At 40.0% G+C, this 25,179-nt stretch overlaps 1 protein-coding gene across 1 annotated transcript; it reads left to right on the forward strand.

The window, feature by feature from the left end:
* Window positions 1–17,369: 17,369 nt before the first annotated feature.
* LOC142163159 (uncharacterized) lies at window positions 17,370–17,843 on the forward strand. Its single transcript, XM_075220416.1, has one exon. The coding sequence runs from the start codon at window positions 17,370–17,372 to the stop codon at window positions 17,841–17,843; it is 474 nt and encodes a 157-aa protein (XP_075076517.1).
* Window positions 17,844–25,179: the final 7,336 nt, after the last annotated feature.

The following is a 25,179-nucleotide window of genomic DNA, read 5'->3' on the forward strand; positions in this document are numbered from 1 at the left end:
CCTTCCTAAACTCGGGTGTGCATTTCATGTGACCCAAATCCAAATCCTAACAACGTTAAATAAAATGTGTCGTGGACCGCGGGTGCATTTATGTGACGTGGTTCAAGACATATTTTAAATGACATTGCAATCTTCCTAAAAATGAATAAGAGCGGTTAATAAGTTAAAATTGAACCATAAGCTAAAACATGTATTAAAATCAGATAATAGGCCAATTATAACAGTTGAGCGACCGTGCTAGAACCACGGAACCTGGGAATGCCTAACACCTTCTCCCGGGTTAACAGAATTCCTTACCCGGATTTCTGTGTTCGCGGACTGTAAAACAGAGTCAATCTTTTCCTTGATTCGGGATTTGAACCGGTGACTGAGACACCATAAATTATCCCAAGTGGCGACTCTGAATTCTTAATAATAAATGAATCCCGTTTCGATTGTCACTTTAAGTTGGAAAAAACTCCCTTATACCCTTTTCGGGGTGTAGGAAAAAAGGAGGTGTGACAGCCTGGCGACTCTGCTGGGGACTGGAACCCAGAACTTCTAGTTCAGGGTTCGAGAATTCGAGCTTGGAATAATTGTTATAATTGGCTTTGTTTATTATCTGATTTTTACATGTTTGGGCCTAATGTACTAAATGCTGCTTTTACCGATTTGATATTATCTGAACTGTATATAAACTGCTATGAAACCCTTTTCTTCTCACCTTCGGGGATGTGCTCGCTGGTCGAGACTCCCTATTCTGTTAGTGTCATACCTTGAAATAAGAAAGAGGCTCGAACAAGTTACTAAGCCGGATGACCTTTTGGTTCCCGGTACGTAGCCCCCTCCTTGGCTCGAGTTGTCCGCTCAGGTACACAGTCTAGAACAAATACCCAGGCTTTGAACCTAGAATAACTTAGCTTCATGCCGGATCCCTAATAGGAACGTTTGTGTGCATCATGTGCATTTGACTTTGGAGGCTCAACACAGGGGTTGGGTCTGTCTAGGACAGGTGTACCAAAAATGAAAAAGACCATCCTGATGCATCTTACTTGCTACTTGTGCATTTATTTACTTCGGACTTGCATGCTAACCGGCTTTTGAATATTTTGAGGAAAGAGAAATAGCAGTATGAGGGTTAAAGAGAGTTAATCGCCTATTTTGAAAAAAAATCAATGTCCAAATAATGCCAAAACTCTGCCGAATTTTTGAGAAAATTTTTTAAAAAAAAAAAAGAAAAAAAGGAGAAGGAAAAGAAAAAAGATTTGTTTTCAAAAATAGTTTGTTTATTTTGCCAATAAAATGAAAAAAGAATCTTGTTTTCAAAAATAGTTTGTTTTATTTGCTGAACTACGTCAGTTTGATTCTCACAGGGTGTGGGATACGTAGGCAACCCTCATCGGGTCCAACTTCTTTTTGCCAAAAATAGCCTGAAACGAAAAAAAAAAAATAATTTATTTTACTGTAAATAGGTAAGGTGATGCCGTTTTTATCAAAAATAGCCGAATGTTCCCGAAAGGGACGCCGGAAGGCTGATTTCGCATAAACAGCCACCTTTGGTCTTTTTTCAATTTTTGGCCAGTTAGCAGACACAGTCTTAAAATCTCCCTCCGGAAGTGCTGAAAGGCCGTATTTGCAAAGTTGGGCTTTTGGTTTTAGAAACAAAAATCTGAAAAAAGGGTCAGTTTTGATTCAAAATAGAGTAAATCATGATTAATCACCTTAATAAATGTGTAGAATGAGCACAAGCCAGAATTTACCAGTAACAATTATGAACAAGATCCCTTTGGAGTTGCACATGTGGTGGGATGACTTGGGCAAATCAGGGCGAGACACGGTCAATCTATACTTGGGAGGCCTCACTGGGTTGCTGAAAATTAATCCCAGAGGGGATATCATAAAGGCATTGGTCACATTCTGGGACCCGGCTCACAACGTATTTCATTTCTCAGATTTTGAACTTACCCCAACATTGGAAGAAATAGCCGGATATATTGGGGGTCCCAAAGTTCCTCTAAGACACCAGTACCTAATTGCTCCGATGGCCATAGCCGTGCACAAGTTCCTAGACTCTTTGAAAATAAGTAGGGAGGTCCACAACCCAGACTTGGCAGCTGGATTTTGTACTTTGCAGTTTATATACAACAGATATGGTCATATAGGGAGGTTCAACAAGCCGGAAAACAAAATCTGCAGCAAGGGAAACCGCCTTAAGTGGGAAGAACACAAATGTTTTGCATTTATGGTGGTCTTTTTGGGACTTTTGGTGTTTCCTAGAAAAGATGGGAATATTGACATACGAGCAGCCGGGGTTGTCAGCACTTTGTTTACTCAGGCCAACGACACCCTCGCACCCATGATAGTAGCTGAAATCTTTCGCGCTCTCACAGCCTGCAAAGCTGGGGGAGACTTTTTTGAGGGGTGCAACGTGTTGCTGCAGATGTGGATGATCGAACACCTATGTCGTCGTCCTCAATTTATGAGTTATGGGTCGACAAAGAAAACATGCATAGAGGAATTTTCTACGAGGGTTGATGGAATCAGCTTGCCAGAAGGGGTCACAAAGTGGATAGCGCGCCTCCGTTCCGTCACTGCAAGCCAAATAGAGTGGACATTTGGATGGCTGCCTGTGGATGAAATCATATATATGCCAGCCACTGGACCCCATTTCCTTTTGATGGGACTCAGGAGTATCCAGCCCTATGCCCCGTATCGAGTTTTGAGGCAGTTGGGGAGATGCCAAATAGTTCCGAAAGATGAAGATCTTAGTGGCCAAGTGGTCGAGATTGGGCCTAACGGACAATTTCACGAAGCAGCAGTCCGCCAAATTTGGAGCGAGTGTCAATACTTAACGGCAAATACATGTGTACGTGATCGGTCCAAATGTGAAGTTTCGCCGGGATACCTTGCTTGGTATAGGAGAGAAATCGAGTTTGGGAGGCCGACCAAGAGACCCCATCTCCAGGAGTTCGTCGAGGCGTCGCAAGAATAGTGGGATTGGTTGGCTAAAGAACATGAGTACAGGGCCACAATAGGCAGATTGGAGAAGTAAGTCATGGAGTTGCAGTTTGAGAAAGATCTGCAGGCCGCCGCAGATGAGGGGGAGAAAAAGAAACTAGCTAAAGAAAATGAGGCCTTTCGAGCCCAAATTCAAAAGATGAAAATAGCTGCAAAAAACCCCGCCCGAAGTGCCAAAGATGAAAAACTTATAGATAACCTGAGGCGGAAAGTGGGCGAATATAATTTTGATCTGAACAAAACAGAAAGTGAGTTAACCAGGGCTCGAAAACAATTGGCCAAAAACTCGGCAGAACGAGCACGTCTGGTTAAGCAGCTGAAAGAAAAGTATGACAATGAGGTTGCAGGGCTAAAGAAAAGGGTCATCGCCACAGAAAACAAAATGATCAAACAGGCAAAAGACTTCCGGGTTGAAAGGGAACATTGTTATACGGCCTTGGCGCAATTAGAAATAGACTTGCAACAACTTCAGGAGCAGAATCATGTGGCCGACCAAACTTTGGAAGCCAGGGCCCAGCAGATTGGGCGTTTGTTACAAGAAAAAGGCATCATAAGAGAGAGAATTAGAAACATCACCGACTACGTCGTTATGAAGTGCCAGATCTGTGAGGATATGACTCGCACTACCTTCTTTGCAGCAGTGATGACATTTGTTAAGCAGATAATGAGTGACTTGGATCGACTTCAAAGGGATCTTGCATATAGGCCCGCGGCGAGACTGAATGATGTCCCGCGGGCACCAGGAGCATTGATGTATTCATGATTTCTCATGAAGTCTGTATTTCCATTTCGGTTAAAGTCTATCAGTCATGTTGAGCTTGTATTTTCTTTCTGTTCTGTATTTCCTTTTGTTGGAGTATGATAGATTATTTTCGGAGTCTGTATTTCGTCTTTGCATCAGAATCTGTTAGTCTTTTGGAATTTGTTAGTTTTGAGTTTTGTAATGGAAGCATTTGTTTTTTTAGAGCTGTTTACTTGTGCACTTATCTGCCAGAACTACGCACGGTCTGATTCATGCAGGGACATGATACGTAGGCAATCTCTATAGGATTCGACCACCACTAAAAAGAAAAGGGGGAAATGAAAAATAAATAAAAAAGGATAGAATAAAGGAAGCTTAAAATAAAGGGCACAATTATGAGAGGCCGGAATGACGCACGCAACCGAAGCAAATGCATGATAGAAAATGGTTAATTGCCTAGGTGCATTGCATCCCAACGGTAATTGCATATGTGTTAAACTCTAAAAACTAACAAGTTTGTTGTTTTTCAGAGAATTCAAGCAGTTAGTTTATCTAGAGGATGGCACATTATCATTACCAAACCAGATCAAAAGGACCAATACCAGAAATCATGTCTATCCCGGATGTCGACACAAGTGTTGAGGTAAAGGAGTTGGACGTCAGTAAAATGAAAGAGGAGATGCTCAAACTTAAGCAACAGATGGCCGAGATGTATCAGGCCTAGTCTAAAGGACAATCACCCCCAGCTTACCCTGCTAACCCTGCTTCCACCCCACCACCGGCTCAGGCTCAAGATCATCCTGCCATCGATCCAAGCTTTCCCATTTACCAACATTACCATGGCACTACTTCTCATATGCCACAAGCTCCACTACCAAAATCAATTCCATACCCCCTCCGCCAGTCACCCCTGTCTTTGTGGCATCTCCACCAGCTGCACTCTATAGATCCTCGAGTGAGCCTATGTTCCAAGCTCAGGACAACCAGTACTACCCCCCAAAGCCTACCTTCAAAGCTCCCGAAACCTACCACTATAATCCACGTTCTGATCTCCCGAAAGAAGCTGAGAGACCAGCCAAAAATCCCGAACATGAGGAGATGTTCAGGAAAGTTAAGAGCCTAGAACAGTCATTCCGGGACATGCAAGGATTAGGAGGTCAAGTAAGTGTGGCCTACAAGGACCTATGTCTATTTCCAAATGTGCAATTGCCGCCAGGTTTCAAGATGCCCAAGTTTGATCTATACAATGGGCACGGTGATCCAGTAGCACACTTAAGAGATTTTTGCAGTAAGATGAGGGGAGACGGAGGAAAAGATGAATTGTTAATGGCTTACTTCAGTCAGAGTTTGAGTGGATCAACATTGGAATGGTACACCCGCCAAGATCACGGAAGATGGTACACATGGGATGATCTGGCACAAGCGTTCGCTTGTCACTTCCAGTATAATCTTGAGATCATTCCAGACCGACTGTCCTTGACTAAACTGGAGAAGAAGCACAATGAAAGCTTCAGAGAATATGGTTTCCGATGGAGGGAGTAGGCAGCAAGGGTAGATCCCCCAATGAAAGAGAGCGAGATGGTTGATTACTTTTTGCAGGCTTTAGAGCCGACCTACTTTTGTCATTTGGTGTCCGCAATCGGCAAGTCTTTTAATGAGGTTGTAAAAATGGGAGGCATGGTCGAGGAGGGACTTAAGTCCAAAAAGATCATGAGTTATTCAGCAATCAAGGCAACCACCCAGTCCATCCAAAACGGCACTGGGGGTGTACTTGGGAAAAAGAAGAAAGAAGATGTTGCGACAATTGAGTCCGGAGCCTGGTTCAGATCTAGAGGCCCATCACCCTACTATAAACAACCCCGACTCTACTACCAAAATTACCCCCACACTCCATATAGCCCTCTACAACAATACTACCCACCGCCAGATCCCCATTTTTCCGTTCATCAGGCACAAACTTATACCCAAACCCCGGCACACGCACAATGGCGTGCGCCGGCTCCACAAAATCCATACCTAGCTCCACAAAACACATATCCACCCCCAAGAGCCTACAGAAATTCCCCCAGAACGGGTTTCCGACCAAGCCATGCCTTCAAGAATGAGAGGTTACAAAAGCAAAATACTTTCACTCCACTAGGGGAATCGTATACCAGTCTTTTCCACAGGTTGAGGAAGTTGGGCATGCTAAATCCAATTGAGCCTAAAATGACAAATCCCCCTCCTAGAAATCTTGACCACTCAGTGAGTTGGGAGTACTGTTCAGGGGCCCCTGGGCATGATATAGAGAAGTGTTGGAAACTGAAAATAGTTGTGCAAGAGCTTATTGATACTCATCGGATCAAGGTCCAGGCCCCAGAAGCACCAAATATCAATCATAATCCACTGCCAGCTCACCATGAGACCCATATGATTGAGTTGATACACAAAGGAGAAGAGCCTAAGAAACCCTTGCAGATGGTAATGATGATCCGTTCCAGCGAAACCAGTTCAAAGGAGAAGGTAACTAGTGGGAAATCAGTGGTCCAGTTGAAAGGGGTAGACAATAAGCCAGCTGTGGTAGCCGAGAAAGGGTCGTCAAACATTGTTGCAGTGAAACCAGAGAAAGCTTGGTAGTACCAGGGGTTGCAAGTAAACCTGTTGTGGTCGTGAAGGGTGCTCGCACAGAGCCTGTTATTATAGAACCAGTAACTCAGCTTCCAGTGATCAACAACAAGGCTGTTCCTTGGAATTATGAACGGGTGACAGTGATTTACAAAGGGAAAGAAATCAAAGAAGAAGTTTGTGAAGCACAAGGTTTGACTCGCTCAGGAAGGTGTTTCACTCCCGAGGAGTTAAGAAGAGCTAAAGATAATCCAATGCCGGTAAAGAAAGCTCTAACTAAAGAAGAGGCAAAGGAATTTTTGAGGAAAATGAAAGTGCATGACTATTCTGTTGTAAAGCAGTTGAGGAAAACACCCGCTCAGATCTCATTGCTCTCATTGCTAATCCATTCAGATGAGCACCGTCAGTCGCTGATGAAAATCTTGAATGAGGCACATGTCCCCGACAAGATCTCGGTAAACCATCTGGAAAAGATAGCCAACAAGATTTTTGAAGTAAACAGAGTCACTTTTTCCGATGATGAATTGCCCGTAAAGGGTACTGAGCATATCAAAGCCCTTTACCTTACAGTGAAATGTGAGGATTCCGTGGTTACCCGGGTATTGATTCACAATGGTTCAAGTGCGAACATCTGTCCTCTCTCCACTCTAAGCAAGCTGAAAGTAGAAGATGAGAGGATCCATAAGAACAATATCTGTGTGTGGGGATTTGACGGCCGAGGCAAAGACTCCGTCGGGGACATAATGTTGGAGCTGACTATAGGTCCAGTAGAATTCACAATGGAATTCCAAGTGCTGGATATACTTGTTTCCTACAATTTGCTATTAGGGCAACCGTGGATTCATGCCGCTAAAGCAGTACCATCAACACTCCATCAGATGGTCAAGTTTGAATGGGACAGACAGGAAATAGTTGTGCACGGCGAAGATAATTTTTGCGCTCACAGCAACACCATTGTGCCATTCATTGAAATGGAAGATGACAAGGGACCATGGTCTACCAAGTTTCTGACGCAATGTCAGTCGAGAAAGTTCTAGAAGGGAAGTGTATCCCAAATCCAAAGATAACCGCCATATCAGTCATAGTAGCGTATGAAATGCTGAAGAATGGTTTTGTACCAGGAAAGGGTTTGGGATCAGCTCTGCAAGGCATCATACAGCTCGTGTCTCTTCCTGAAAACTTGGGAACATTTGGTCTGGGATTCAAGCCCACAGCCGCAGACATAAAAAGAGCCAGGAAATTGAAATAGAGGGCATGGGTCCTTCCAAAGCCGGTCCCACGTCTTTCCAGATCATTTGTCAAGTCCGATACGAGGAGTCGCCCAGTAACAGCAATTCCCAGTTCTGTGATTGATCATGACAAGGAGTTAATTGAAAGATTTGAGAAGTTGTTCGACAGTGTGAACATGGTGGAAATTGGAGAAGGTTCTAGCAACGCAGAAGTGCAATTTGTCGGGCCAAAAACAAAGCTTAATAATTGGAAGGCTACTCCTCTCCCTACTCGGAAGGAGTCTTGGTAGTTTGCTTTGATTTTCTTTTAAGTTTGTACGGATTATTCCAGGGTTGTAATCCAGATTTCATTTTTTTCAGTCTGTTTGAGTGTGCAAACCTTGTTATCTTTTATCATTCAATGAAATACAATTTCCCTTTCTTCATCATTCCTGATGGTTTTCCTTTTTGTTTTCTTTTCTTTTCTATACAATTCTTTTTACGCTGGTTCTAATGACATGGCATGCATAAGGAATCCTCAGCCTAGTCTTAAAAATCAATCTGATTCCGAAATATTAGTTCAAGAAGTAGATTGTGATTACGAATCAGAATACGATGATGAGGATGAAGCCTTCGAAGAGATTAGTAAGGAGTTAATTCATTACGAAGAAAAACCCAAACCCAACCTGAATGATACAGAAGTTGTCAATTTAGGGGACACAAACAATGTCCGAGAGACTAAAATAAGTGTCCACCTCGAGCCAGAGATCCGGGAAGAGTTAATCAAAGCACTCATCGAGTACAAAGATGTTTTTGGATGGTCATATGATGACATGCCGAGTTTGAGCACTGATTTAGTGGTCCACAAATTTCCTACTGATCCAGCATTCTCTCCCGTGAAGCAAAAGTTGAGGAAATTCAAAACTGATATGAGTGTGAAGATTAAAGAAGAAATTACCAAGCAGTTGGATGAAAAGGTTATTCGGGTCACTCGATATCTTGTTTGGTTGGCTAATGTATGAGCCTGTACCGAAAAAGGATGGCAAGATCAGAGTATGCGTCGATTACCGCAATCTCAACAAAGCAAGTCCGAAGGATAACTTCCTACTACCCAATATTCACATTTTGATCGATAATTGTGCCAAGCGTGAGATAGGATCTTTTGTGGATTGCTATGCCGGGTATCATCAGATTCTAATCGATGAAGAAGATGCAGAAAAGACGGCTTTCATCATGCCATGAGGGACTTATTGCTATAGGTTAATGCCATTTGGTTTGAAGAACGCTGGGCAACTTACATGAGGGCCATGACTACCGTGTTTCATGATATGATACACAAGGAGATTGAAGTATACGTAGATGATGTGATCATAAAATCAAAGCGTCAGGCCGACCACATTGGGGATTTGAGGAAATTCTTCCAGAGGCTTCGCAGGTACAACCTCAAGCTTAACCCTGCCAAGTGTGCATTTGGTGTTCCATCCGGAAAGCTGTTGGGATTCATAGTCAGCCGGTGAGGCATCGAATTGGACCCATCAAAGATCAAAGCCATACAAGAATTGTCACCTATGAGGAACAAAACTAAAGTGATGAGTATGTTAGGAAGGTTGAACTACATCAGCAGGTTTATTGCTCAGCTCACGACAACTTGTGAGCATATTTTTAAGTTGCTGAAGAAGGACACTGCGATCAAGTGGACTGATGAGTGTCAAGAAGCATTCAATGAGATAAAGGGGTACTTGTCTAACTCGCCTGTGCTGGTACCACCAGAACCAGGGAGACCTTTGATTCTTTACTTGACTGTCCTAGAAAATTCATTTGGCTGTGTACTGGGGCAGCATGACATCACAAGCAGGAAAGAACAGGCCATCTACTATCTTAGCAAGAAATTCACGGCTTATGAGGTTAAGTATACTCACCTGGAAAGGACATGTTGCGCCCTAACTTGGGTGGCACAGAAATTGAAACATTATTTGTCATCCTACACTACTTACCTCATTTCACGCTTAGATCCATTGAAGTATATCTTTCAAAAGCCCATGCCGACAGGAAGACTTGCGAAGTGGCAGATTTTGCTCACAGAATTTGACATCATCTATGTGACTTGGACTGCGATGAAAGCCCAAGCATTGGCCGATCATTTGGCCGAGAACCCGGTCGATGAAGAGTATGATCCACTGAGGACTTATTTTCCCGATGAAGAGGTGATGCATATTGACGAGCTAGAACAGGCCGAAAAACCAGGTTGGAAACTTTTCTTTGATGGGGCTACTAACATGAAAGGAGTGGGAATAGGAGCCGTGCTTATTTCTGAAACAGGGCATCACTATCCTGTTACAGCTCAGCTTCGTTTTCATTGTACCAACAATATAGCTGAATACGAAGCATGCATTTTGGGTTTAAGGCTAGCTGCAGACATGGATGTCCAGGAAGTCTTGGTCTTAGGAGACTCAGATCTTCTGGTACATCAAATTCAAGGAGAATGGGAAACACGCGATTTGAAGCTTATACCATACCGACAATGTTTGCATGATCTTTGTCAACGGTTTCGATTAGTGGAGTTTAGGCATATTCCAAGGGTCCATAATGAGGTCGCCGATGCTTTGGCTACCCTAGCATCAATGTTGCACTATCCGGACAAAGCCTATGTCGATCCTTTGCACATTTAAGTACGAGATCAGCATGCTTACTGCAACATGATTGAAGAAGAACTTGATGGCGAACCATGGTTCCATGATGTCAAGGAGTACATCAGAATGGGGATATATCCAGTGCAAGCCACGGGGGACCAAAAGAGAACAATTCGACGGTTGGCAAGTGGATTCTTCTTAAGTGGAGGAGTTTTGTATAAAAGAACACCAGACCTTGGATTGTTAAGATGCATAGATGCTAGACAAGCTACGACTGTCATGTCTGAAGCACATTCAGGAGTCTGTGGACCACATATGAGCGGATATGTGCTGGCAAAGAAAATTCTCCGAGCAGGTTATTATTGGCTCACCATGGAGCGAGATTGTATCAGTTTTGTGCGCAAATGTCATCAGTGCTAGATACACGAAGATTTGATTCATTCTCCACCATCGGAATTGCACACGATGTCGGCATCATGGCCCTTCGTTGCTTGGGGCATGGATATCATTGGACCAATTGAGCCAGCAGTGTCCAATGGGCATAGATTCATTCTGGTAGCCATTGATTATTTCACCAAGTGGGTTGAGGCCAAAACTTTCAAGTCTGTAACCAAGAAAGCAGTGGTCGATTTTGTTCATTCAAATATCATCTGTCAATTTGGAATCCCAAAGGTGATTATCACGGATAATGGTGCTAATCTTAACAACAATTTGATGAAAGAAGTATGTCAACAGTTTAAGATTGCACACCACAATTCCACCCCATATCGTCCCAAGGCGAATGGAGCAGTTGAGGCAGCCAACAAAAACATAAAGAAGATACTTCGGAAAATGGTAGAAGGTTCCAGGCAATGGCATGAAAAGTTACCATTTGTGTTGCTAGATTATCGCACTACTGTCCGTACTTCAGTAGGTGCAACCCCTTATTTGTTGGTATATGGAACCGAAGCAGTGATACCTGCGGAAGTTGAAATCCCGTCCCTTCGGATTGTCGCTGAGGATGAGATTGATAATGATGAGTGGATCAAAAATCGTTTGGAGCAGTTGAGCTTGATTGATGAAAAACGATTGGCAGCTGTGTGTCATGGCCAGTTGTATCAAAAGAGAATGGCAAGAGCATACAATAAAAAGGTGCATCCCCGGAAGTTTGAAGTGGGCCAGCAAGTGCTAAAACGCATCCTTCCACATCAGGCTGGGGCAAAAGGCAAGTTCGCCCCGAATTGGCAAGGGCCATTCATTGTAACCAGAGTATTGTCCAATGGTGCTTTATGTTTAACAGATATCGAAGGAATATGCATAGACATGACTATCAATTCTGATGTAGTAAAAAGATATTATGTATGATTTCTTTGTTATAATTGTTGATTATTTGTATTTGGCATTATTTCGAAGATTGAAATGATGAAGGTAATTTGTTCTGCTATCTAAACACTTTACCCTTTGTTTCCCCTTTATGAGCCTTATTTATTTCTTTCATACCCCTCTTTTGGAATCAATCACGAAAAAGAAATAAAAGAAAAAGGGAAAAGAAAGAAGTGAAAAGTATAACAACAAGGAAATTCAGGTGTGAACTACGTTTGACCTAATTCCTATTAAGGATACGTAGGCAGCTTTACGGTTCGGCCATAGTAAAATAAAAGACAAAAGATCCCCAAGCAAGAAACTGAGGCAGAGGTTGTATTTGTAATAATAAATGTGATTCCAAAAGTTGTAATTTTAAACCCATGTCAAATTGTTTTGAGCCTTTGATACCCTTTATTTATAACCCCATCCAAAAGCCCACATTACGGTCCAAAGAAAGACCTTCCGATCAGTTTTTGAGAGATGCCAAGTCGAGCAAATAGAGGTGATTCATATCAGGGTAACACTCTGGTCCAAGCAGGGAAAGTAATAAAAATAAGAGAGTCTTATTGGTGAAAACCCTCACGGGCACCATGAGGCGATGAAAGCTGAGAGAAAATAAAATGAGAGAGTCTTATTGGTGAAAACCTTCACGGGCACCATCAGGCGACAAAGAATTGAGGAATCAACAAATGAGAGAGGTTTGTCGGTGAAAACCCTTCAGGGCACTGCAGTCGAACAAGATCCGTAAAGTTAGCAGAAAGTAAATTGGGTTGTGGAACATCTTGGAGCACAAAGTAAAACAATTGGAAAAGAGATTGGTTAAATAGACTGGGCCGATTAATCCAAAATGCATACCATGATCATTGGTGCCAGTGACTCCACTCAGATAAGTTCCTTTTTCCTATCTCCAACAGTCATCCAAATTTGGATTTTCTTCTTTATTCTTAATTCCCAAAATCATTGCATTTCATTGCTGTTAATTTTTCCAAGTTTAGCCTTATTTCAACAAATAAGAAGGAATTTCAAATCTTACTATCAGTTTCGAAATTGCACAAAGCAAAATGCAGCTAGAACATGCCAGAGATGATATGATGAAAAGTGGGACATATAGTGTAAGCAAAAGTTAAATCGGTGGAATGGTTCAGTAATGTCGTGGGAGGTATACGAGTTCAGACAGAAAGGTCAGAAATGGAGAACAATAGTTGGGGATCCTGCAGTTAAGGATCAGTCAGAAGGTCAAAACAATCCTTCGACCATGTTCAAGGCAGTCGAAACGAAGCAGAGCCTAGCAAAGAGAAAACCACCCCCAGCAAGAATGCCACAACTAACCGCCACGTTTAAACTGACAAGATTTTCTTTGATTTGAAACAAGGGCAAAGATGGCATTTGTTTTAGGAAACACCCTGTAAGGAAGACAAGTACCATGCAGGTTTGATCGCAGAATTCTCAGGACCCTCCTGGAAAATGGGACTTAGTTTAAAATTCAAAATACACGACTGAGTAGCAAGATCTGGCATAAATGTACCCCAAAAGAATATAAGTTAGTTTCAAAATTTTCATTCTGGAGATAGAATTTAGTTAGGAGTTTTCAGGACCCTCCTGAAAAATAGGACCTAGTTTAAAATTTAAAACAGTCATGAGTAGTAAAATCTAGCATAAATGTATCCCAAGGAATAAGATGGTTTTAAAGTTCTCATATTTAAGATATGATTCAATTAGGAGTTTTCAGGACCCTCCTGGATAATGGGACCTAGCTTTGAGATCTCCATTAGATAACAAGGTTTAGCATAAGTTCTTGTTGTAGGGTAATATAATTTAGCCGTAAAATTGTCACTCAAGATAAGACTTGATTTAAGAGTTGTCAGGGCCCGCCTGGATAATGAGACGTAGTTTAAAACTGGTTTGGATAACAAGATTTAGCATAAGACATACCCTTCAGTAGATATAATTTAGCTCTAAAATTGTCTTTTAATTAAGAATTGCCAGGATCCTCCTGGATAATGGGTAATAGTTTAAGACCTCCTTAGATAACAAGATATAGCTTAGATTTAAAATCGTCGTTTAGTTAAGAGTTGTCAGGACCCCCTGGATAATGGGACCTAGCTTTCAAATTCTTAGTAATATTTGGTGATGTGATTCAGTTTAAACTCACAGATGCGCCCAGCTACCAAACTGGGGCAGAAAATTTTCTTTTGTTTTGTCTATTTTTGTTGAAGTCAGATGCTCATCTGAAGAATAGGGAGAACAACACGGATATCAAAGATAAGAGCGTGACCAAGTACTAGCAATCAGGCGTCCACCTGGAGAACAAGGAACAACAGTTGAAGTATCAGCAATCAGGCGTCCACCTGGAGAACAAGGAACAACAGTTCGAGTTTCGGCAATCAGGAGCCCACCTGGAGAACAAGGGAAAACAAATCAGGTTTCAAGGAAGATTGGCACAAGTATTGGTAATCAGGCGCCCACCTGGAGGAACGAGGGAGAACAAGTCAAAGAAAAGCAGTTTCAAGAAGAAGATGGACCAAGTTTCAGAAATCAGGCGTCCACCTGGAGAACAAGGAAAGACGGTTGAAATTTCAGCAGTCAGGAGCCCACCTGGAGAACAAGGGAATACATTCGAGTTTTAGCAGTCAGGAGCCCACCTGGAGAGCAAGGGAATACATTTCGAGTTCAGCAATCAGGAACCTACCTGGAGAATAAGAGAATACATTTCAAGTTTCAGCAGTCAGGAGCCCACCTGGAGAACAAGGGAATACATTCGAGTTTTAGCAGTCAGGAGCCCACCTGGAGAGTAAGGGAATACAATTCCATTTTTGGCAATCAGGCGCCCACCTGGAGAGCAAGGGAATACAATTCAAGTTTTGGCAATCAGGCGCCCACCTGGAGAGCAAGGGAATACAATTCAAGTTTTGGCAATCAGACGCCCACCTGGAGAGCAAGGGAATACAGTTCAAGTATTGGTAATCAGGAGCCCACCTGAAGAACGAAGGGAAGTAGTTCAAGTTTCGAGGAAAAGCAGTGCAAGTGTTGGCAATTAGGAGCCCACCTGGAGAACAAAGGGAAGCAACAAGGTTCAAAGGAGTTCAGCAATCAGGAAACCACCTGAAAAACGAAGGGAAAGCATCTCAAAATGCAATTCAAGTCAGCAACAAAGGAATCTCACTCAGAGAGTACAAGTCAGCAGGGCAGCAGAAACTGCAAGTTCAAGATATAGATAGGATTCTTGTAATTCGTATATCATAGTTTAGTCTGGCTTCTTTTATTTTGTCACGGTGTAATAATGAGTTCAGTAAGCAGAAACAACATCAATAGCAGCAAAATCACAGCTCTTCGGTAGTACCAGCTACCAAAACTTCTTGAACTACACACAACCTGATTCCCCTATAACCCGGGATATGTAGGTTGTCCAAAATTTAGACTCGGTTGCACCCTTTCTCTTTTCTCTTATCCTTATTTCTTCCCTTTTGAATAAAAATATGTTCAAAAATTAGTCACATGGCTCACCTTATCTTTGTTTGAAAATTCTTCATGTTTCCAAACAAAGAGTGGCAGCTGTGAGCACCAAATTTTTGATAATATTTAATTTTTTATCACTTCTTCTATGTAAATATTTTAGGGGTTTTAACCTACAATTTTTAGTTTTGTTACACTTTTTATTATAGGGTAAAAATACAAAATTTAAAAGGAGAATTATTACTATTACTATTATTTTATTTTTATTTTTATTTTAAAATAATAAAAAAATTCCGAAAAAATATTAATTTTTTTTAATTTTCAGGAGTGATTTAAAAAATAAGAAAAAGGGAAGTATTGAATAAAAAAAATAAAAGTAAAGGTGGAATTCTCTTTTAAAAAGTAAAAGAAAGTAGAAAATTAAAAAAATAAAAGTAAAGTTTTGTGGAAATTTTAAAAAAATAAAAAGTAAAAGAAAGTTGGAATTAAAAAAAAAATATAAAGGTATATTAAAATTAAAAAAATTTAAAGTAAAAGAAAGTAGAATTTTTAAAAGAAAAGCAAAAGAAAGTGGATTGTTTTTTTAAGAAAAGTTAAATAAGTGGAATTCTCTTTTAAAAAGTAAAAAAAGTGAGATTTTAAATAAGATAAAAGTAATTAAAGTTGGAATTTAAAAAATAAAAGTAAAGAAAGGTGGGATTTCTTTTTATAAAAAAAATAAAAGCAATTTGTAAGTGGGATTTCTTTTAATTAAAAATTAATAAAATATTTTTAAAAATAAAATATGAAATATCTCGAAAATTTTGCTATAAATAGAAGAGAAAATTTGAGAAGAGAGGAAAAAAAAGAAGAGAGGGGGAGGAGAGAAATTTAGGTTGAAAATTTTCATTAAATTTTTCTTTCAATATTTCGGGCCTTGAATCTTGGGTTTGAAGAAGAGTTGATAGAGATTTTGTTGTTGCTGCTGTATTGACTCTACAACTTTCAGATTTTATTCATTTGAATTCACTCTCTTGTAGGTATGTAATTCAAGCTCTTGAGTTAAAAAATGTCGGAGCATCTTTATTGAAGCAGAAGCAAATTGATTTGGTTCTTTTGATAAAGTTTCTTTCGTATTTAATTTGTTCGCATGAATGATGTTTCTTTGATTGAGTGAATTGAGATTTGCAAATGTTAACGTTATTTTAGTATGTTCATGACTCTGTCTCGATTTTTTTGTTTTTTTTTTTTCTTGGCTCATGACTTGTAACTAGCAGGTATTGTTTTGTTTACATTTAGATTTCAAGCTCATGTAGAACCATGTTCATATTTTGAAATTTAAAGAAGTATGTGAAGTTGAACAATTTGTCAACATTAAGATGTAAAAAAAAATTGCGTTAGTGGAAGGATCTTATCTTCAGTTTATGTTATTGGCTGCATATTTTCTTAAATTAACCATGTGAAGATTCAACTTCCTCTGCTTCAAAATGGTACTGTAGAAGTTATAGTGGTGATACTACAACTTTCTCTTTAGCATAGTGTTAAATAAATTAATTACTTTAAGCGTTCTTTGTTATAATCAAGTTTAAAATGCATTTTGTATGTCCATGTTTGTTTTGTTCCTTCTGGTTCATCCGAATAGTTCTCATCATGGTTTTTTTTGTGCTCATATGGTCATTTAAGATTCATTATTTTGTTATAAAATTTTGTTAGTTTCTTTCTAGAATTTGAAAACGAAAGTCGGTCTTTTGAAGATGATATGGAAATGAACCCAAAGCTGGCACTTGTCTTTTGTTATTTTCACATAAATGCCAACTCCACCTTTCTGAATTGTAGTATGCTATAACAAAAGGCTCCAGTGATATACATGTAGCTAACCCATTTCTTTAGGCCTTTTGTACTTATCAATTTATACCACTCCATCCACAATAAAACATCAAAACTCATGGCCCTCATTTAATTAATTTTAAATCCTTAGAATTCGAGGCATGCCATTTAGCGAATTTTCTATGGCCCTCGCAAAGTTGAAAAATGCGTAGTTGCTTTAGGCGCGTAATTTGAAATTACCTTCCTAAATTCGGGTGTGCATTTCATGTTCCGGATTTGCACCGACAACATCATTCAGCGTTGTGTTTTGGAAGATGAGGTCATAGAAATTATCAAAGCATGTCATGACTCCCCATTTAGGGGACATCATGGTGGAAATCGTACTGCGGCAAAAGTGCTTGAATGTGGCTATTATTGGCCATCGATCTACCAAGATGCAAACCAAATGGTCAAGGCATGTGATCAATGTCAAAGACAAGGGTCAATTTCTAGAAGACATGAGATGCCTATGAACTTTGTGATGGAGGGGAGATCTTTGATGTGTGGGGGATATATTTTATGGGTCCCTTCGTAAGCTCTTACGACATGACATATATCCTGGTAGCAGTAGATTATGTCTCCAAATGGGTCGAGGTAATTGTCATGCCTAGCAATGAGGCAAGGAGTGTAACCGCCTTCTTGAAGGAGAACATATTACGTGGTTTGGTACCCCAAGAGCAATCCTTAGTTATGGTGGTTCTCACTTTTGCAACAAAGCTTTTGCCGGGCTACTCGAGAAATATAGAGTTAAGCACAAGGTGGCCACCCCTTCCCATCCTTAGTCGAGCGGTCAAGTTGAAGTCCAAGAGGGAGATCAAGAACATCCTAGAAAAAACTATCAATGCAAACATGACTGATTGGTCAAGAAAGCTAGATGATGCATTGTGGGAATATCAAACAACATTCAAGACTGCCATTGATACCTCACCATATCGGTTGGTTTTCGATAAGGCATGTCACTTGCTAGTGGAGCTTGAACACAAAGCTATGTGGGAATTGAAAAGGTTAAATCTTGACTAGGCTGAAGCTACTAATCTAAGGTTGACACAACTCAATGAGATGGAAGAGTTCCGTTTTCATGCCTATGGGAATGCAGCCATGTACAAGGAAAGAATGAAGTTTGTTTATAATAGGAAGATAAAGAAGCGAGAATTTAAATCTGGTGACTTAGTCTTGCTCTTCAACTCAAGATTAAAACTCTTTCGGGGAAAACTCAAATCCAAATGGCCTGGCCCGTTCAAAGTTGTGAATGTGTCTTCCTATGGTGCCATTGAATTGGAATCCGAGGATGGGACTCGAACCTTCAAAGTAAATGGCCAAAGGGTCAAGCATTACCTTGGAACCAGTGGAGAAAGGCATTTGATAGAACAATTCACACTCAAATATGGTCCTACACCAACCCCCACCAATGCTTAACTAAAAGGGGGGTCACATCGTCGTGCCACGACGTTAAATCAAGCGCTTCTTGGGAGGTAACCCATGTGTGGTAACACTTTTTGGTTAGATATTAATTTTGGCAAGTTTAATTGTAAGTGTTGAGCAGTTTGATGTGTGTGTTAGAATGCAGGTGACACAAAATACAATGAAACAGGATGCAAGGGCAGAGGAAAATGAAGGAAAGCAAGACCTGTTTTCTGCGGCCACATATGCAGCCGCATAATGGATTTGCGGACCACATAATGTTTGCATACACAAGCAGAAAAAATTGCAATCTGGGACTTCAAAAATGCGGTAAATAAGTGCTTTCTGCCCCCCGCATATGATCATGTGACCGCAGAACCTATCGCAAAGTTGGGTTGAAATGATCAGTAGCTAACCTATCGCATAACACATATGCGGTCGCATAATGTGTTATGCGATACACTGCATCACTGCGAACCTCTCAGGTATTTAACCCTAACTCCCTAAATCATTTTCATCATTCTCACACACAGACACACCGCACAACACATAAGAAATGATAAAAATTATAAAAAATATTAAAACAACAAAACAAGAAGATTCAATGAGGAATTGAAAAGGAAGGGGCTTACCTTGCTCGTCTTTCAGACCAACATCGTTCCTCTTGATATCTGGTATGGTCGCTTTCCCCCTCTTTATTTCTTTCAATTGGATATTGCCAGGTGAAAATTGCCATTTTCTCTCATTGCTATCTCCCCCCAACTCCTTACTAAGGGTAATCAATCGAGAGTAATTCTACTAAAAACCTAGATTAGGGGCTTTCTACTGAAAATCTAGGTTAGGGGCTACTGTGGGTAAATTGATATGTGGGGATTTGAATTGAAGAGTAGGAGAAACGAAAAAGGGTTGGAAAGTTGTAGCATTATGCCTAGAGTTCGTCCGTCTGAGAGTACAATAACTGAATCTAGGAAAGCCTATATACTTTTGACTGAGTGAGAGGAACTTTTTGATTGAGAACGATGACTTTTGCGGGACGCATAACTGTTTCGCGGTCCCCATAGTCATCGCATGTTGCATTTTAAGTAGTTGCCTCAAAAGTCCATGTGTGATGGGATTCACGATCGCAGAAGCATTATGCGGACCGCAAAACGATTGCAGACAGAGGCAAACAAAATGCTAAGTCTAAAGAGAAAAATGCGACCAATCTGCGGTAGCAGAAGTTAGTCTGTAACCACTTCTGCAAACCGCAAACTTGTTTTGCTTCTGAGTGTTGAATTATGCGATGGGGTCTGCAGCTCGCAGAGTTGTTACGCGGTAGCAGACCTAATCGCAAAACCAACTTTGTTATTCATTGTTCTTTCTTTCTTAACATATTATCCATGCCATATCATATACTCACTCGTTGGTGAATTGCAGGAATGGCACCAAAGAAATCTGTGTCATCATGATAACCTCACACTCAAGGAAAGAAATGGGCTGCTACTTTGAGCCAACAAGCACAGCAATCCAAACGCACCCGGCCTGACATAGCTAGAAGTACATCTGAGCGTTCCTCCCAGTCTGAAGATGAGGAGGCAAACTGATCTTGTGCCACCCGTTGACCTTCATGCTGAAGCACGCCGAAAAAGTGATAAAGATCTCAGGTTTGGGGTTTCCGGCTCTAGGACCATGTACAGAGATGGCTTAACAAAGAGAAAAATCCTTGAATAGAAGTAGCTAAGCTTGAACGGTGTAAAAGAACACTATCCCCATGTACTAGAAAACATCAAAAATAGGGGGTGGGAGTCCTTCAGTTAGGTCCTAGGAGAGTACAACGAGACACTCACGAGGGAATTCTATGCTGCCTATGCTGCATCCAGTAACGCAGAACAAAAGAGAAACCGTAGGTTCTTTGACTCTGTTTTAGTCCGAAGAGTTGAAGTCCTCTGTGATGGAATATCAATTAATGATGTATATTTCGAGGGTTGGGAGCCAGGCACCACAGAATATGACGTAAAGCTTAAAAACAAGTAATCCGAGCATGCTTGGGTAGCCTTTGTCATAGCCAAGGGAACTCCGTCCTGGATTGCACCGAGCCAAACGATCTACAAGAGGGATCTTACCCAAGAAGGTCGACATTGGCTAGGTTTTGTCTGTTCCCGTCTAATTCCCTTAAGGAATGAAATAGATATAAGCATCTAGAAGGCGATCCTCATTGCATGCATGATGACGGGCATCAAGGTTGATGTGAGAGAGATTATATACCGTGAGATTGGGATTCGGGCGAACCAGAAAGCAACTTCGCTCCCTTTTCCATACTTAATCCATGCCTTGTGTAAAGTTGTGACAGTTCCTCCTGTCCCCAAACATGATATCATAGCAAAAGCTGTGCAGGATATCGACATCTCCCGGATCAATGATGCTACAGATAAAGTGGTCGACAATCCACCAGAGCCTTCACTCACTCCTCCTCCAGCCTCAGCAACACTTGCTACCTCATCAGGCACTCCTTCCATACCAGCTACTTCAATATCCACTCCTAGACCAGCCACTGCACCACTACCCGCCTCATTGTCTGCACTCTCAAAGCTTGGTCTACTGGCACAACATGCAAATGCCATAGTAGACAAATTGACGAAAGAACTTCCATCTCTCATCCGGCAAGCACTGGCCCCGATCCAAACCTCAGTCATTGCTCTTCAAAAACAACATCTATCTTATGAGGATCGACTCAAGCACTTTGAAGTGCACCTTAAGAGGGTTGAGCGAGGTGAAGTTGGGGACATGCCTCAACTTAAAAAGGAGGTAGCTGAGCTAAAGTCAGATCTACTCAAAATGCAGAACTTGGAATTTGATTTGACCCTTTTTTTTTCTAGAGGAGAGGAGCAGGGCACTGGTACCTCCCACATTCCAAGCTTTAACCTTGATATCACAAACCTCACTGCAGGTAAGGTGGCCCAGGGTACTGCAACTTCACAAGCTCCAGGCTCCATTGTGCACATCGATGAGCATTCAAAAGAGGAGTTCGAAGGGTATGAGGAGGAAAACGATGAAGATGGGTTACTTAAGGAGGATGAGGGTCAGCGGGACAACAGAGGCAAGCATATTGATATTTCTACAGAGACACCGGATGAGGAGGAAGCAGTTGTGCAGATAGCTATTGCACATTCCATTGCAGATATGGTCGCAAAAGACACTCCATCAACCATGCAACCATCATTGGGTAAGGGTAGCATCTCCCATCTCCAAGACCCAGCTTTGCAATTGGCAGATCTTCCTCTGTTGGTCTCAAGCACTGCTGTATATTCTGAGGTTCCACCCACTGCTTCCACAGTGTCAGCCTCCAGCCCCATGGCTACTTTGGATGCTCCATCTACTTTCCAGTCAGATGATCCACCCAACGCCTCCAGAGTGTCAGCTCCCAGCTCCACAAGTGCCTAGTGTTCCCCAGGATGCCCCTAAAATTTGCTCTTACTTTCTCAATGCATTGGGGACAATACATGCCTTTTTCTTGGGGGTGGGGTAGTCATTTTTTGTAAAACATGTGTCGCACCTCCTTTTTGCCGCGCCCGCGGGGCGCGTGGGGAGTTTTCTCCAATTAAAGGACAGTCGAAACGGGATTTGTTTGTTTATTTTAGAGTCGCCACTTGGGAATTTTAAGGCGTCCCAAGTCACCAATTTCAATCCCTGAATCGAGGAGAATATGACTCTGTTTATTATTCTGCGAACCAGAAATCCTGAGTAAGGAATTCTGTTAATCCGGAAGAAGGTGTTAGGCATTTCCGAATTCCGTGGTTCTAGCACGGTCGCTTAACTGTTTTTATTATTGGCTTAATTATCTTGATTTTATATAAATGTTATCTGATTTTTCTACCGCTTTTACTTATTGTGGTTAAGAACCCTTCTTTGAATCGAATTACGCATACATATATTCGTGTTATATAAAAAATGCGGAATTGTGTCACGCATACGTGTACACAATAACTTTTGATAATATACTTATTGAGCAATCATTTTTCGAAATTGTGTCGAATCAAGAATATTTGTTTTTCTTGAATAGTGAACCGTACATCTCGGTTTTTATGAAATTGATTCAACGCCTTTGGAAAAATCCTTTTGTAAAATATTCGTTCGAAATTGCGCGTACGCATAATCCGAATTTTTGCTTTTTAAAAATATAATCAGGGTACGCGAACGTATCCCTAATCGCGCGACATATTTGGAACGATATTACGGATTTTTCCATAAAATGTTTATTATATTATGAGAAATTTTCCTTCTAAGATATCCTTAATTTTTGAAAAAAAAGAATTCACAATTTATTGAATGTTACCCATTGATTATAATTTCCGCATATAACATGTTTATCCAAGACTACTCAAATTCAAAGAACGGAATAAAAATATGATTAATACTATTTTTAAACAAATATGACATATATATATATATATATATATATATATGCCAAATAATAAATTGCATATGGAACTGAAAATAAATGATTCATAAAGGAAGGAAATATTTTCCGAGAATTTTCATTATTTACTTAATGCCAATTCTACTTCTAATTATCATTGATATGAAGTGTGGCAATTTATGCTTATACATCTCTTTTCATTCTTATATGCTTGCTTTTAATCTAATAGGCCTAATTACTTGGTTAATTTGTTTTATGAAGGTAGATAGACATCGAGCTATAATGGCCGAATTATTATACAAGTTAATTCAATAAAATTACCTTATATGCAACTTAACTGTATATCGTATTCATAACGTATTGTAATAAGCTACATCATATCGCCTTTCGCCCACTTTTATACACACATCTATTATCTTATCAACATCACCACTTAACCTTATGTAACAATAAATATCACTACTATAGTTATCTTGGCACTTTCTACATCACTTCTTACTTAACCAACAACAAAATTTAAATAATGACCAACATTCATACCATATTCCCTACTTCGACAATTATTATTGATTAAACTAATGAGATAATGAGCTAATGTTATTACAAATCTTTATACGAACTTTCACAGCAAGACAATTAGCTTATAGCTATCAAATTGAATTCACTACTAATTAACTAACATAAAATAAAAATGAAATTTAAATTGATGAACTTGGACAAATAAAAACAGAATTTCAATTCAAACTTCATTGATGAGTCATGTTGAATCTCTTTCCAACTTAAAATTCAAAAGGCATGTACCTGAAAATGGAGGTAGAAGAAATGAATTTCAACAGTGACAACAGCAGCAAAGCAGCGAAATATATCAGTATTTCCACAGATTTGAGCCACAAAAAACAGGACCCGAGGAACCCAGATGCACAAGAGTAAAGCTTCTTGAAGTATTTCAGATTTTAAAACCCAGCAGTATCAACAAACAAAACCCGGACAGATTCCAGAAAAATAATGTTTCAGAAATTTTTTTTTTCTGTTTTTCTTCTTTCTTTTCAGATTTTTTGTTTCTGCTTCTGTGTGTTTTCCTCTGTGTGTTTCTGTCCAGATTTCACTCTCTCTCTCTCTCTCTCTCTTAAAATTCTCTCTTTGTCTTAAAACTGATCAAGACTCCCTCTTAGGATTCCTTTAAAACTCTCCTCAAAAATCTTTCTCTCCCTTAAAAACTGATCCTGAAAACTGATCCTAAAATCTGTTTGCTTTCCCAATTTCACACTCTCCTTTTCTCTTAAAACTATTAAAGACTGCCCTCTTAAAATTCCTTCCAAACTCTCCTAAAAATTCTCTAGGGTCTTAAAAACTGATCCTCTTAAAGTCTGTCCAGCTCCTGTATTTATACAGGGCTGGTTCCATACTCATTAGTATTGGAGGGACCCTTTATCCCTTTAACAACCAGAAAGTTTCCATTGAAACTTCTTTTTAATACTTTATGTGATCCTAACATGATTTTCAGCAGCCCCATTATCCCTTGTTCCCCCTTTATTACTTAAATATAGCCATTAACACTACATTATAATATACTAGCCTTAACACCCTGTTTTTTACTGTTTCATTCCCAAAAGTGCCCCTGAAATCCTGATGTTATTACTGAAAAATCAGAACCTACAGCAAAACAGATTCTAAAATCTGTACAAACTCAGTTATTCTTCAGATTTACAGCTATAACCAATCCTATTAACCTCCTAATACAATTGTATCTGACCAACTTTTGTAAACTTGAATCCAAACTTGACATTACAGCAATATTTCACTGAATTCAGAACTAACAACATATTACTGAAATTATCAAAACAATTCAGACTGGACCTAATACTGAACTAGAATCAAACACACACAGGATCATTGTCAATACTGACAATGTCCTGAAACTTTAATGTTCAGACAGTAACATATATACAACCTTTATTTTGACAGATTCATATAAACCAGGATGATTTAACTAACGAGTATTAGTTAAAAATGATTATCTACAATATCTGTCAACAAACAGTACATAATAATAAAAACAGATAATTTCAATCAGTATTATGAGAATTCGTAATATAATTAATCGACGAACTTAATCGAGTCGATTACACACATTGTAAACAATCACAACCAATAGAAAATATTCACATTCGGATCAAGTAGATAGGTAGGAGACAGAAATGACAGAATTGATCAAAACAAATATGAAAAATTAAAAAGCTATTAAAACAGACAACAATACACGTAGAATAATACAAAAAGAAATAGAAAATACCTCTAAATCTTCAATTAAACTCGAACTCAACTTGGATTTGGACCTTTTTGTTTGAAATCAAACTGACCCTAGTCGAAGTATTTTCCACTGAAAATACTTCGACTAAGGTCGATTAAACCTCAATCTTCATTTAATATGCACAGAATCCGGAAGTTTGGTATTTTTAGGGCTCTTAAAAACTTGATTTGGGATTTAACCATTTCTGGTCAGATTCGAGAATAACCCAACATGACACAATGGTGAGGGTAGCCTAGGGGTTATTTGGT

Source organism: Nicotiana tabacum, chromosome 8 (assembly GCF_000715075.1).
Source record: "Nicotiana tabacum cultivar K326 chromosome 8, ASM71507v2, whole genome shotgun sequence".
NCBI classification, from domain to species: domain Eukaryota; kingdom Viridiplantae; phylum Streptophyta; class Magnoliopsida; order Solanales; family Solanaceae; genus Nicotiana; species Nicotiana tabacum.

Coding starts and splice junctions, on each gene's coding strand:
- LOC142163159 (XM_075220416.1), top strand. CDS start 17,370: ATGACATATATCCTGGTAGCAGTAGATTATGTCTCCAAATGGGTCGAG.